Genomic DNA, 14,402 nt, shown 5'->3' on the forward strand with positions numbered 1-14,402 from the left:
TGGAAACCAAGGCAGCTCACAACAAGAAATAAATCCCTTTAAATCCAACAACCATAAAAAGTATAAATAGTTGCAAAACAGCTTAAAGTGACATGATTCTGAATTTTGGGTTGGGTGAGTGTTCTGTTTGAGGCTGTAGTTCTGCACACTTCCCTGTTTGAGTAAGCCCCATTGAATACAATGGGACTTGCTTCTGAGTAAACAGTCATAGGATTACACTATAAATATCTTTAAAGGTTGTGTAAATAATAAACATATTTGACAGCCATGCTTATATAAATATTTCTTCATACCATGTGCCAATAAGTATTTGATTTCACACTATGGATGTACATTATTATTTTACATTTTAAGTGTGCCCTTCTTCCGTGGGGTGGTCATGGTTCCCCTCTGTTGTTTTCATCCTGAGGGGCAGATTAGGCTGAGAGATGGTGAGTAGCCTATGGTCACCCAGTAAACTTTATAGCTCATTTCCATTTTAAAAAATTAATTAAAACAATTTATGTGCAGGCAAAGTTTATTAAGTAGATCCACACAATACATTTAAAGCACATCCAACTTGCATTTAAAGCACGACTTCTAAAAAATCCTGGGAAGTGTAGTTTTCCTCTCACAGTTATTGTTTCCACCACCCTTAACAAACTACAGTTTCCACGATTCTGTGGTATGATTCATGTGCTTCATATGTGTGTTTAATGTGTTTTAAATGAATGATGTGGATCTGCCCTAGGTATGCAGTGGATTCGTTAATGAATTGAAAAGATGCTTTTATAAACAGGGGAAGGGCTGTAGCACAGTGATAGGGCATATGCTTTGCATGCAAGGGTCGAAAATTCAATTTGTGGAAAAGACTGTTGCCTGGAATCCTGGAGAGCCAATGCTAGTCAGTACTGATCAGTACTGAGCTAGATGGTATCAAATGGCCTGAGTTGGTATAAGGTAGATTCCTTGGTTCCTAAAAGTGGAAAGAGACCCAAGGGCCACAGTGACTCCAAAATTTATTTCTGTATTTTATTTACATTTATATAGCACTTTATTGTAAAAAAATTGCAAAGCGGTTTACAGAAGGAATTAAAACAATAAAATTATTGACAAAAACAGTTAAAGACAGGTATTTAAAAACATTCAAAATAATAAAACCAACAATGAGTTAAAAACATAATAAACACAATAGCTTCTATCTGCCTCGGCAGGCTTGCCTAAATAAGAATGTTTTTAGCAGGTACTGAAAATAATACAATGAAGGCATCTTCCTAATGTCAATAGGCAGGGAGTTCAAAGCATAGGTGCTGCCACACTAAGGGACAGATTTCTTACAAGAGCAGAACAAGTATTATGTAGCACTAGTAGCATGGAAAGCACACCTTGAACTTGGCCTGGTAGCAAATCAGCAACCAGTGTAGTTTTCAGAGCAGAGGTTGTATGTACTAATAGGGTCTCACTCATGTCAGCAATTGTGCCACATCATTCTGCACTAACTGCAGCCCCCGAGTCAGGTTCTGCTGCATGGGGATTTCTGTGACCTTGGCTGACTGGCTGCCAGGATTTTTTTTAGTTTTGGTTTTTGGTTAGGAATCCTGACTGGTTGCAGGATTCTGAATTTTCTGCCTTACTCGTAAGAATTTTCCTGTTGCTGGAATGATATTGCATTTAGGAAGTATTTTGATTTTCTTTTTATGTTTCAATTTCATTTACCTTTAACCTCACTCCCTTACATCCATAGAAGCAACAACAGTGGTTCCATGTGGTCAGCAAAAACCCCTTAAACCCACTGATGATGCACTTTGTTGGTTGAGTGATGGTTTGTTTTTTGCCCAACAGTGGTAAGAGAATGCACATACTTGGAAGTGTGGCTGCAAGCTTCCGTCTATGAAGGTAGATCAAATCATGTGTGTTTTCTCTCTGTCAATTATTACTCACTGGAATTGGGTTGGCTGTCAAAGTGAGTTTATAGCAGCTCACAAGGAAGACAGAAAAAGGTACAGAATCTTCTTACTCTTATTCATTTCTCGGGCCTCTTTTGGAAGTGAAGGGTCAAATCTGTAAAGACATTTGGAGCAGCCATGTTAAAAGGTAGGGGCAGGGCATTCCAGGCAGGGGGTTGCCAACCCTGTTTGGATATGGATATCTTTGCAGAGGATCCCTAGTCAAGCTTTACCAACAGCACAATCCAAACCATATCTACTCAGAAGTAAGTCCTATTGAGTTCTATGAGGCTTAGTAAGTGTGTTTAGAATTGCAGCCTTCAGGGGCATCCATCTTCACTCCTAAGTGCTCTTATCCAACATCTCCATAACACTAGGCTCCTTTCTTTCTACAATGGCCTTCTGGTGACTGGGTTGGTGACTGAGGGCACTTAAACCCTTTTTGCCAGAATCAAGTAGGCTAGTTTAAATGTTCCCTACTCAGGCTCTATCTTTTAGCTAAATTTCTGTCTTAATTTCCAATCAGAGAAATGTTTTTGTTTGAATTGTATGCACCAAGCAACTGTGGTTGATGCTTAATGTATCATGCTTAATGACATCACTAGGGCCTGCCCCTCTGACATCACCAAGGCCCACCCCTGTGATATCACTAAGTACTGCATCTGTGACATCACTAGGGCCCACCCCTGAAATCTCAGGCTTTAGGATGCTTCTGACCTGGCAATCCTACCTTAAACACTTTTGGATCTCACAACTGACAGCAGAGCAGGTGTCTCAAACTTTGGTTTCAACCTAAGATAATTCTTTATTCAGGAATGAATATATTCCCTCTCCTTTTCCTTGACTCTGAGAACCATCTATGATAGTATTCAGTTTTAGTTTTTTTCCTTTCTTGTTCCTAATAACAATAAGCAGTATAAACAATATGTGGTGTGGAAATTTGGTATCAGTTTTGGGTTTTCTTTTCCGAGAATATGGAGCTTCTAGCACAGAATTGTTTACTGGCTGATTTTGCAGCTTCCTTACTTTTCATTCAGAGAGCAGTTTTGCACTGATACTATTCTATGAAGTTGATTGCATTTTGTCATTATTTATATGCAGAAGTTCAAGGAAAACAAATCAGTCCCACTGTGCCAGTCACTTTATGTGGTAGCCAATAACTGGCATTGTAAATTAAAATATACTGCAATTTATCTTCTCTGTATTTTTAATCTTAATTATACACTGCAGTACTTCATAGAATTGAATGCTGCTGGTGCAAAGCTAAAACAAAACAGAAAATGTTAACAGAGGAAGAGTGAGGTAGAGGTAATTGTGAAAAGATATGTTATTTGTTTATTATTTATTTATTTATTTATTAAATATATATTCTGCCCTCATCCTAGAAGAAGCCCAGGGCAGCAAACAAAATCACTAAAAACATTCTAAAACGTGTTAAAAACCAAAGACCTTAAAACATATTAAAACAAAACATATTTTTAAAAAGCTTTGTAAAAAGCTTTAAAAACATTTAAAAAAGTAATTCCAGCACCAACGCAGATAAGATCTGAAAAAGAGATGGGAAGTCAACAAAGGAAGCAGAGAAAGGATGCTGTTCTGATCAGCAGCAGCTGAATAGGTTTTTCATTCCAACAGGTAAAGAAGGTATAGGAAGAAGTTGTAGCTAGATAATCAAGCTAGATATCAATAGTCTGATAAATAACAGATAAAGTGAGGGCAGAACCGCATTAACTCATTAGATTGTCAGAACTCTTGAAGCAAAACTGTGGTCTCAAGAGATATATTTTTCAGATGGTATGCTCTACAGTCTAGTAGCTTCTCCACATAAATTCCATAGATTATTATGAGCTAATTTTAGCAAATGTCTTTAGTGCAATCCAAAATTGGCACTGTGACTTATAGTGATAAATTCTAGAACATAGAGGAAGAAAGCCAAAGGATTTCTCTAAAAACAAACAGTATTTGAAATTAATCCATATCTTATGTGTGTTCTCTTAGCCTTAACTACCCTTCAAATCCAAACCCGAAATGCACTCACACAGACCAGAAAAAAGGAAGGAATAATATTTTTTGCTATATATCTTTGTCTAGTTTTTTAAGGATTTAGTATAATTATATGATAAATGCATTCAAAATAATTAACATATTAGACTGTGGTTCTTAGTTACCCCATTATAATCCTCTACTTCTTTTAAGCTGCTTTTCCTACATCTTCCTTTCAAATAAAAAGCTAGGAATAACTAGGCTGTGTAAATGGAGGAGAGCTAAATTTGAGTAGGGAAAACAGCAAACATCTGCGTTCTACACAACCGTACAATAAAAACATCAAAAACAGTTAAAAACAAAAAAATGAAACAGACATCCATGGCAGGGACCCTTTCACCCAACTGGGAAAGCTCATTGGAACATTGTTTCTGTAAAGTGCAGGTAGTGGGCATATCTGTCGTGCCCGGGTTGGGACTCAAGAACAGAATCACTTGATGAAAGCAAATCAGTTTTTATTAGAGTAATTTCCAGACATAGGCTTCTTTGCCTCATGAACTCTTAACATGAACCAAAACCCGCGACATGGAAGAGAGTTGATAGAACAGAGTATCAAACATTCCCTGTCCCTTATCAAGGGGGCTTCAGGCACGAATTCTCTCGCTCCACCTCAAACTGCCCACATCTACGCCCCTTCCCTCCTCTTTTCTTTGGCGCCTTTTTAACTGTCTTCGGGTGCGTGGTGATGGGAGGGCGGCTACCTCCTACCCTTCTGATTTGGAAAGGATGGTAGGGAGTGGGGGGGGTTGGCCCAACACTTCAGGCGATTTCTCTCTACCCTTCTCTGCAGCTGAAGGGCCTTGGTCTCCCTCCTCCTCCCCCTCGGCCTGTAACTGCTTCACATTCCTAGGGAGGGAGTGCGTGGGAAATGAGTCTGTTGCCTGTTCAAGGTTTTCCCCCTCTATCTGGGAAGCCTCCTCCTCTCCTCCAGACGACTCAGCCCAACTGCCCCCCTCTCCTAGCTCATTCTCAGAAACATCAGAATCCCAACCATACATCCTGACATCATCCCCTTCTCCATACTGTGCTCCCTCCCACCCTGTTGGTTTGGGGCGATGAGGGAATTTCTCATGAAAGTCTCTCACTAAAATGGGGGCGTGAACGTCTTCTGCTTTTTCCCAGGATCTGTCGGCTGGTCCATAATTCTTCCAATGAATTAGATATTGCAGCTGATTTCTCCTTCTCCTGGAGTCCAGGATCTGTTCCACTTCAAACTCTGTTTGTTCCCCCACCAATATCGGTGCCCCTGGAGATTCTATTGGCCTCAACTCACTGTGGGTGGCGGCCTTCGTTAGCAAGGAACGATGGAATACTGGGTGCATTTTAAAAGTCTCTGGCAACTTTAAATGAAAAGCCACTGGGTTTATTTGAGCCTGGATCTCGAAGGGTCCCACTCTGCTATCCTGCAACTTCCTGCACTTACCCGGCATGTTAAAAAAGTGGGTTGACAGCCATACTTGATCGCCCACCTGGAGGGGGACCCCCTCACACCGACATTGATCAGCAACTCTTTTGTATTCCCTTTTGGCTTGTCTAATTGTTGTTTCAACACTTGCTGTGCTGCCTGTAATTCCTGGAGGAATTCCTCTGCCGCTGGCACAGGCCCGCCGCCTGAGAGGCTGGGAAAAGCTTTGGGATGAAATCCTTAATTAGCAAAGAAGGATGTTTGCCCAGTGCTGGTGTGCACGGAGTTATTGTAGGCGAATTCTGCAACATGTAAATAGGAAATCCAGTCATTTTGCTGGTAAGATACGTAACAATGCAGGTACCTCTCTAAAACTGCGTTAAGTTTCTCAGTTTGCCCATCAGTCTGAGGGTGGTGAGAGGAGGAGAGCCTTAGCTCCGTTTTCGACTGCTTCCAAACAGCCTTCCAAAACTTAGCTGTGAACTGGGTGCCTCGATCCAAGACGAGGCTGTCTGGCAACCCATGCAATCTGTAAATCTCTTTGATGAACACCTTTGCCGTTTCTTTGGCGTCCAAGGCACCAGAGCAAGGGAGGAAGTGGGCCATTTTAGTCAATGAATCCACGATCACCAAAATAGCAGTCATTCCTTGTGACCTTGGTAGATCGGTTATAAAATCCATGGAGAGGTCCTGCCACGGCCCCTTCGGAGTGGCTAGAGGTTCCAACAACCCTGCAGGCCTTCCTGTGCTTGCCTTCGCCCTTAAACACACGGCGCAGGATTTTACATAGTTCTCAACATCTCTGGGCATTTGAGGCCACCAAAAATCCTTAGCTACATTTTGAATGGTTTTAAAAATGCCGAAGTGCCCAGCTGTGACATTGTCATGGCATTGATGCAATACTCTGAGTCTGAAGTCCCCTTTTGGCACATATCTGGCAGTTTTAAACCACAACAACCCATCCCTCCAGTGGAAACTTACTTCTGAGTCCGTGCTCTGCTCCATTTCCTGGATGTAATGTTGTATGTCTGGATCCCCCTGCTGGGCCCTCTTGAGCTCTTCTTCGCAGGACAGCTGACAGGCTCCTAACGTGAGTTTTTCCGGTGGGATGATGTATTGGAGGGGGGTGTCAACCTTTTCGTCTTTGTATTGGGGTTGTCTGGATAGGGCATCCGCCCTCTGATATTTTGTATGGGAGTGGTACTTTATTGAAGTTAAACCTGGCGAAAAACTGCGACCAGCGTATCTGTCTCTGGTTCAATTTCCGAGCGGTCTGTAGGCTCTCGAGGTTCTTATGATCGGATCGTACTTCTATCTGATGTTGAGCCCCCTCCAAATATTGTCTCCAGTTTTCGAATGCGCCTTTGATAGCTAAAAGCTCCTTTTCCCACACAGTATAGTTTTTTTCAGCATCTTTGAGCTTTCGAGAGCAGTATGCACACGGGTGTAGTTCCTTCCCAGCCCTGTCAGGCTGCAAGAGAACCCCCCCCCCGATTGCCCGGTCCGAGGCGTCAGCTTCCACGATGAAAGGCCGGGTCGGGTCAGCAAAGCATAGGATAGGTTCGGAGGCTAATTTCTCTTTCAGGTCTTCAAACGCTCTTGTTGCCTGGTCTGTCCATTGAAACTTCCCTTTTCCCCTTAAACAGTCTATGAGGGGGGCGGTTAGTTTGGAGAAGCCCGGGATGAATTTTCTGTAGTAGTTGGCGAAGCCCAAGAAACGTTACACGTCTTTCTTGGTGGTCAGTTGTCCCCAATCCAACACACAGCTCACCTTTCCGGGATCCATCTCCACTCCCCCTGCTGAAATTCGGTATCCAAGGAAGTCCAGGGAAGACAGGTCAAAGCCACACTTTTCCAGCTTGGCATATAGGTGATTCTCTCTCAGCCTTCTCAGCACAGTTCTCACGTGTTGGTCATGCTCTGACTGGCTCCTTGAAAATATCAGGATGTCATCCAGATAACAAACCACATACTGGTCCAAGAGGTCCCTAAACACTTCGTTCATGAACTTCTGGAACACCCCTGGACTGCCACTTAATCCAAACGGCATGACCAGGTACTCAAACTGACCATAAGAGGTGTTGAAACTCATCTTCCATTCATGTCCCTCCTTCATTCGGACCAAATTATATGCCCCCCGCAGATCCAACTTTGTGAAAATCGTGGTAGAACGCAGTCGATCTAATAACTCTGGAATTAGGGGCAGGGGGTAGCTGTTCGGGATGGTAATTTGGTTGAGGGCTCGATAATCATTGCAAGGTTGTAGCTCACCTCCTTTTTTCTTCACGAAGAGTAGGGGGGCTCCTGCAGGCGACTGCGAGGGACGAATAAATCCCCGCTTCAAGTTCTTTTCCAAAAATTCTTTCAGAGCTACTCTCTCTTGTTCTGTGAGGGAGTAGATTTTGCCTGCTGGAATGCTCGCTTCTGGCACCAAATCGATAGCGCAGTCATATGGCCGATGGGGGGGTAAAGTCTCAGCTTCAGTTTCACTAAACACATCCTCAAAGTCCAGGTATTTCGAGGGGAGGGTCACCTCTTGACCTCCTGCACAGCTCCTGCTAGGGCTTTTATTGCTTTCTCTGGCTGACAATTTTCGTGGCAATACTGGGATGTAAACCACACGACTGCTTCTCTCCAGGCTATTTTTGGGTCATCCTTTATCAACCATGGCATTCCCAGAATCACCTCAAAATTAGACAGGTCCGATACACACAAGGAAATGAACTCTTCGTGCCCCGGGATTTCTAGCTTCAAATCCTCAGTGGCTCTAGTGACCCCCCCAGACTTTAGTGGTCTGCCATCTATCGTGTCCACTGATAAGGGGGCTTCTAGTTTCCAATACGGGATATGATGGCGTTTGACTAGGGCAGTATCGATGAAGTTTGTAGAGGCTCCACTGTCGATCAATGCTGTTGAGTTGAACTGCACTCCTGTGGAAGTTGTAATCCTAATGGGTAATACCAGAACCCCTTTTAGGGGGGGATGAGTTAACGGAGGCCCTTTGCACAGCGCTGCCCCCAGTCCTCCGGCCTGCACTAGGACTGGGTGCTTCCGTTTCCCGACGACCCTGTTTTGTCTCCTTTCAGTTCACAGTCCCTAGCTAGATGGCCTGGCTTGGAACAAATAAAGCAGAGATGTTCTCTGTGACCTCTGTCTCTTTCCTCCTCCAACAGCTTCGTCCGCGCCCCTCCAGAGCCGTCCCCCGTGTTGCCTGACGTCCCGGGGGTCGAAGGAATTTTACTGTGGGATACTGAGGCTGAATATTTTTGCACCTCTTGTTTTCTCTCTAAACATCTTCCTTCCAGTCGGTGATCAATTTGTAGGCACAGCTGGATTAGTCCAGACAAATCAGTTGGAGGTGCGACTCTGGCCAGCTCATCCAATATCTCAGCATTCAGTCCACTTCGGTACATAAACATCAGTGCTGAGTCATTGTATCCAGTCTCTTGAGATAAGATCTTAAAGGCATTGGTATATTCCAGCACAGCTCCTTTTCCCTGCTTCAGGGCACTCAATTGCCTAGCCACCGTCTCGGCTCTTTGGGGATCCTGAAACATTTTGGTCAGGGCTTGTATAAATCCTCCATACCTGCCCAGGATGGCATCCTTTCTGATTAGATAGGGGGTGACCCACTTGGCAGCTTCCCCTTCCAATAGACTGATCACAAAGGCCACTTTGGCAGCATCATTGGGGAATTCTGCATCCTTAATGTCCAGGTACATCTCACATTGGGCCATGAAAGTGGAGAGCTGGTCGCTCTGTCCCGCATGTTTGGGTGGTAGTCCAATTGGGATCTTGGCCACAGCGGCTGCAGGGGCTGCCCGCATTCGATCTATTGTGGATTTCAGGCTCTGATTGTCCAATTTCAAGGTTCTCACAGTTGCTAACAGGCTTTGAACGTCCGACTGTAGGTCTGCCACGCTCGACCTCAGTAGCTTCACTTCTTCCATCTCAGAAGTGGGGTTTATCCCCCCAGCAGCTCCCTTTTCCATCTTGTCACGTTCAAGTGGCAGGAGCAAGGAGGGTTGAGTAGTTGGTTCTATCAAACTGTGGTGCCCGGGTTGGGACTCAAGAACAGAATCACTTGATGAAAGCAAATCAGTTTTTATTAGAGTAATTTCCAGACATAGGCTTCTCCGCCTCATGAACTCTTAACATGAACCAAAACCCGCGACATGGAAGAGAGTTGATAGAACAGAGTATCAAACATTCCCTGTCCCTTATCAAGGGGTCTTTCGGGTGCGAATTCTCTCACTCCGCCTCAAACTGCCCACATCTACGCCCCTTCCCTCCTCTTTTCTTTGGTGCCTTTTTAACTGTCTCCGGGTGCGGGGTGATGGGGGGGCGGCTACCTCCTCCCCTTCTGATTCGGCAAGGATGGTAGGGAGTGGGGGGGTTGGCCCAACACTTCAGGCAATTTCTCTCTACCCTTCTCTGCAGCCGAAGGGCCTTGGTCTCCCTCCTCCTCCCCCTCGGCCTGTAACTACTTCACATTCCTAGGGAGGGAGTGCGTGGGAAATGAGTCTGTTGCCTGTTCAAGGTTTTCCCCCTCTATCTGGGAAGCCTCCTCCTCTCCTCCAGACGACTCAGCCCAACTGCCCCCCTCTCCTAGCTCATTCTCAGAAACATCAGAATCCCAACCATACATCCTGACAATATCTTGACAGTAATGCTATTCCACAGAACAGGGACAGCCACACTGAAAGCTCAGCTTCACCTTACTGTGCAGTTGGGTCCTGTTTTCTTTGGAACTTGCAGGAGCTCTTCAGTAGTCCACAGTAACCTACTGTACTGTTCTTCAACTTTGGGTCCCCAGCTGTTGTTGGACTACAACTCCCATCATCCCTCACCATTGGTAAAGCTGACAGGATGATGGGAGTTGTAGTCCAGCAGCAGCTGGGGACCCAAAGTTGAAAAACAGTGACCTTCTGGATATATAAGGGATAAGGTTGTGTCAACCTTGTGTACAAGCTTACAGGGGCCAAAATGTGGCACCAATTGATCTGTTGTATTAGGTTTCCTATGTATTATGCATTAAGTGTGTGCATACGGGCACGCACATACAGGCACACGCACACACACGACATCCACACCATACATTTAAAGCATTATTGTACCACTTTAACAGTCATGGCTTCCCCCAAAGAATCCTGGGAACTGCAATTTGTTAAGGGTGTTGTTGTTAGGAGACCCCTATTCCCCTCACAGAGCTACAATTCACAGAGTTCCCTAGGAAGAGGGATTGATTGTTAAACCACTCTGAAAATTGTAGCTCTGTGAGGAAAATAGGGGTCTCAGAACAACTCTCAGTACCCTTGAAGTGGTGTCATGGTGCTTTAAATGTATGGTGTGGATGTGTGTATGTGTGCGCACACATATGAATTACTGTCTGAATTCAAAAGACCATGATGGAAAGTAACTATACTGTAATGTGTTACTCAAATGACATTGGAAGAACATTGACAAGTTGTTCCCTGAGGCTGCTTACTGTTGAGTCCCAGCCAAAAACCAAAACCAAACCTGATAAGGGCTTTCCTTCTAAAAGCATGCCCACACAAAAAAAAGGGGGGGAAGGAAAAAAGCAAACTTACAAGTATGGTGGTATGGACGGGTTCTCTGCTCTGGTGTTCAATTCAACGTGGGTGGGAGCAAAGCCTGTCTCCTTCCCCGTGCATGCTCATATTCTGGCTCCAGGGCCAGAACCGCCATCCCACCACCATCGTAAGCAGGAGCCCCGGCTTCCGTGGGCTGAAAGGGCCGTGCCTCTCCCAGAACTATGGGGATAGGACTATGACTGAGAGAGTGTGGCTAGCCTTGCAAAGTAGCCCAATGCCTAAAATACCTATTTTGTGAAATTGAGGGGGGAGGTAGTTTGTGTTAACTTTGAAATGTATTACCGATTGTATTGTTTTTATTGTTTATTGTTTTATTTATGTGTTATTGATGTTTTATTGATATATTATTGTTTTATTGGTGTGTTTTTATACGGGTGCTCTTTTGTAAGCCGCCTTGAGGGCCTTTTGGTCGGAAGGCAGGGAAGAAATATTAAAATCAAATCAAATCAAATTCATTGGCAATCACTCGTGGCCGAGTAAGATTGTCTTCCAAGATAAGGTCTTTAACAGTGGGTCTGTAAGTGACTGTGGAGGCCAATTCTGGATCCACACAGCCTCCCACAGTGAGGACATAGGTTTCCAGATGGAAGATGGTCGCAATGAGGATTTGTTTGACATACCTTCTGCTTAGCTCATTTGTCCTGTTCACCCTGTATTCGTGTTCCCTTTTGTAATGCTTCTGCAGTATATATTTTAAGAAATATATATTTTTTCAGTTGCCTGGACAAATTTGATGTGAAAAAGAACTGTGAAGTAAAGCACAATCCTGTATTAAACTGTTCCTAAAAACTGTGGCAAGATCATTCGTATTTGTCTTCAATCCAAAGTAGAAAAACATTGTTATTTTTTTTATTGTGTTCCAAGACTGGGCATTATTGGACTGGGAGAGTTCAGGCACTGATGACCAAGACTAGATTACTGCAATGCACTCTATGTGGGGCTTTCCTTGCACTTAACCTAAAAACATCAGTTAGCACGCAATGCTGCAGCTAGGTTGCTGATGGGAGTAAGATCCTGTCAGCATATAACATCTGTACTCAGATATCTGCACTGGTTGCCGTTTTTTTACTGGGCCAAGTTTAAGGGGTTAATATTGGTATATAAGCCCTTAACCGCTTGGAACCAGTTTACTTGCAGGATTTCTTTACCCCTTATGTGCCTACTCAAGTGCTTTGATCTGCAGAACTGCAACTGCTAAAGTGCCACATAATACTTGTTCCACACTTGTAAGAAATCATTCTTTGATTGTGGTAGCACAATCAAAGAACTCCCTGCATATTGACATCAGGCAGGCACCTTCACTATATTCTTTTTGTAGAATAAAACTTTTTATTTAAGCAAGCCTATCCAGACACATAGATGTTGGTGTGTTTTAATCTCTTTTTAGTCTATTGCTGTTTTTAAAATATTTTTAATTACTTGTTTTTAACTATTTTATGTTTTTTGTCAACCGCTTAGAAGTTTTCCACAATCAAGCAATATATAAATTTTGTTAAATAAATAGAAACAGGTACTAAGTATATTTTCTCTCCTTTTCTTTTATCGTTTAGATTTGCGATAAAGAATGGCACTACTATGTTGTCAACGTTGAGTTCCCAGTAGTTACCTTGTATATGGATGGTACAACGTATGAACCTTACCTTGTAACTAATGACTGGCCTATACATCCATCACACATAGCAATGCAACTTACTGTTGGCGCTTGTTGGCAAGGTAATTACATTCTTGAAATGTGTAAATTAAGATTTGAGGGCATCTACTTTTCTAAAAGCTTAGTAATCATAACCAAAAGCATGGTCTTAGCTATTATGTGTGTCAGTTATATTTCCGTACAATGACACTGAGGTGCTGTCTGCTTTGCCTCACTCCCTAGGTTCCTTGTGAGTCTTACTTGGCCCTCACTCACAGTCTACCTTCACAGGTTCAGTTTCAGCTATCCTTTGACTGCCACCAATTAGAACCATTGTATTTTTCTGCCCACTGCCTGATCCCACTGCAATCCCACTGGCTGTCCATCAGATCTGAGAGAAAATTTACTTTTCTTTTTCCTTTCTCTGATATTATTGCCATACCTCTCTGATTAATCAAGATGCAAACATTTTTACTTCTCTCCTCCCAAACAGACTTAACAATGTACTGGGTGCATATTAATCCGTACCAAAATTGATTTATATTAGGAGGCATATTGTAGACAGTGTGACAAAAATCTTGCATAACCATCAATAGCAAGAACAAGGGCATAGTGCTTTTTGTTTTTGGTGTGGAAAAAGCTTTTGTCTACCTAGAGGAGCTTGCCTAGATGAATTTGGGAATGGGCTTCCTTTGGGAAGTCAGAGCACTATCCTCTAAATTAAGCATAATAACTTCCAATCCAAAGAGTTTCAAACTAATTGATGGAGCAGGTAGCAATGTCCACTTTCTCTTTGTGCTATCAATTGAGTCTTTAGTTGTGACAGGCCAAGATGATGCAAAGGTCAAGGGAATCCAGATTGAGGGCAACTATAATAAGATTAGCTTATTTGCTGATGACATAGTCCTATATCTGACCGAATTAGAAACATCAGTACCAGCAATATGGGAACTGGTTATCTGTCTATTGTAGAATCTCCTGGTATTCCATTATCTTAGCAACTTCTGAAATGTTTCTGGTAAATATGCCTGCCCAGAGTCAACAGCTTCTACAGTCCAAGTAGGGTAGCCATATACCTTTATTTACAAAGGAGAGCCTCTATTTTGAAGGGCTGTCCAAGGACAAACCTCTATTTAAAGGTATCCTCTATTTGAAGGCATGTCCATTCTAAATCTGGTTTGAAAGTAACCCAGTTTGAAGATGAGGAACAACCCTAAGCAGGGAGACCTGGGGGGGGGGGAGATACTTACAGTTGTCCATCAGCAGTTAGCAGCACCCAGTCAGCAAACTAAGCAGGCATACAAGTCATCTGGTGTTTTCACCACTATGCAGATATGTTGTATTTCTGTTTAAATTATAGGAATTGTTTCTAAATCTGTATAAATTCTATTATAAATGTATATGTTACTATGTGCATATTTTATGCAAACTGATGTCCTCTTTTGTTCCCTCTTTTAAAGCCATCTAAATTGGTGGCCATCATCATTGCCTCTTCAGGGAGCAAATTCCATATATTTTTTAAAAAAATTAATTCAATGCATTTATTTTCAGTATAATATACAAAAGGGGAAAAAACAAAGAGGGGAAAAAAAGAAAAAAAACCTAATAGATGGGTTTAAGGCAAACTACCATACTATGATCAGACAAAGCATACAGGACTGCATTCAGACAGCAATTTATTCCATTTTCCGAACATTTCCTTACCCAACAATTTCTGCATTTTATTTGATCTGTCACACAATGTAAAAACCACTTCTGGATGTCTAGCAGAATACAGTGGAAAT

At 42.9% G+C, this 14,402-nt stretch overlaps 1 protein-coding gene across 1 annotated transcript in view; it reads left to right on the top strand.

Moving 5' to 3' along the window:
- Positions 1–14,402, top strand: part of CLSTN2 (calsyntenin 2) — a 786,289-nt gene that overhangs the window by 692,848 nt on the left and 79,039 nt on the right. Inside the window, exon 9 of the mRNA XM_061636759.1 lies at positions 12,539–12,701. Within this exon, the coding sequence (XP_061492743.1) occupies positions 12,539–12,701 (163 nt within the window). The remainder of the gene's footprint in view (positions 1–12,538; positions 12,702–14,402) is intronic.

Source organism: Rhineura floridana, chromosome 7, assembly GCF_030035675.1.
Source record: "Rhineura floridana isolate rRhiFlo1 chromosome 7, rRhiFlo1.hap2, whole genome shotgun sequence".
NCBI classification, from domain to species: Eukaryota; Metazoa; Chordata; class Lepidosauria; order Squamata; family Rhineuridae; genus Rhineura; species Rhineura floridana.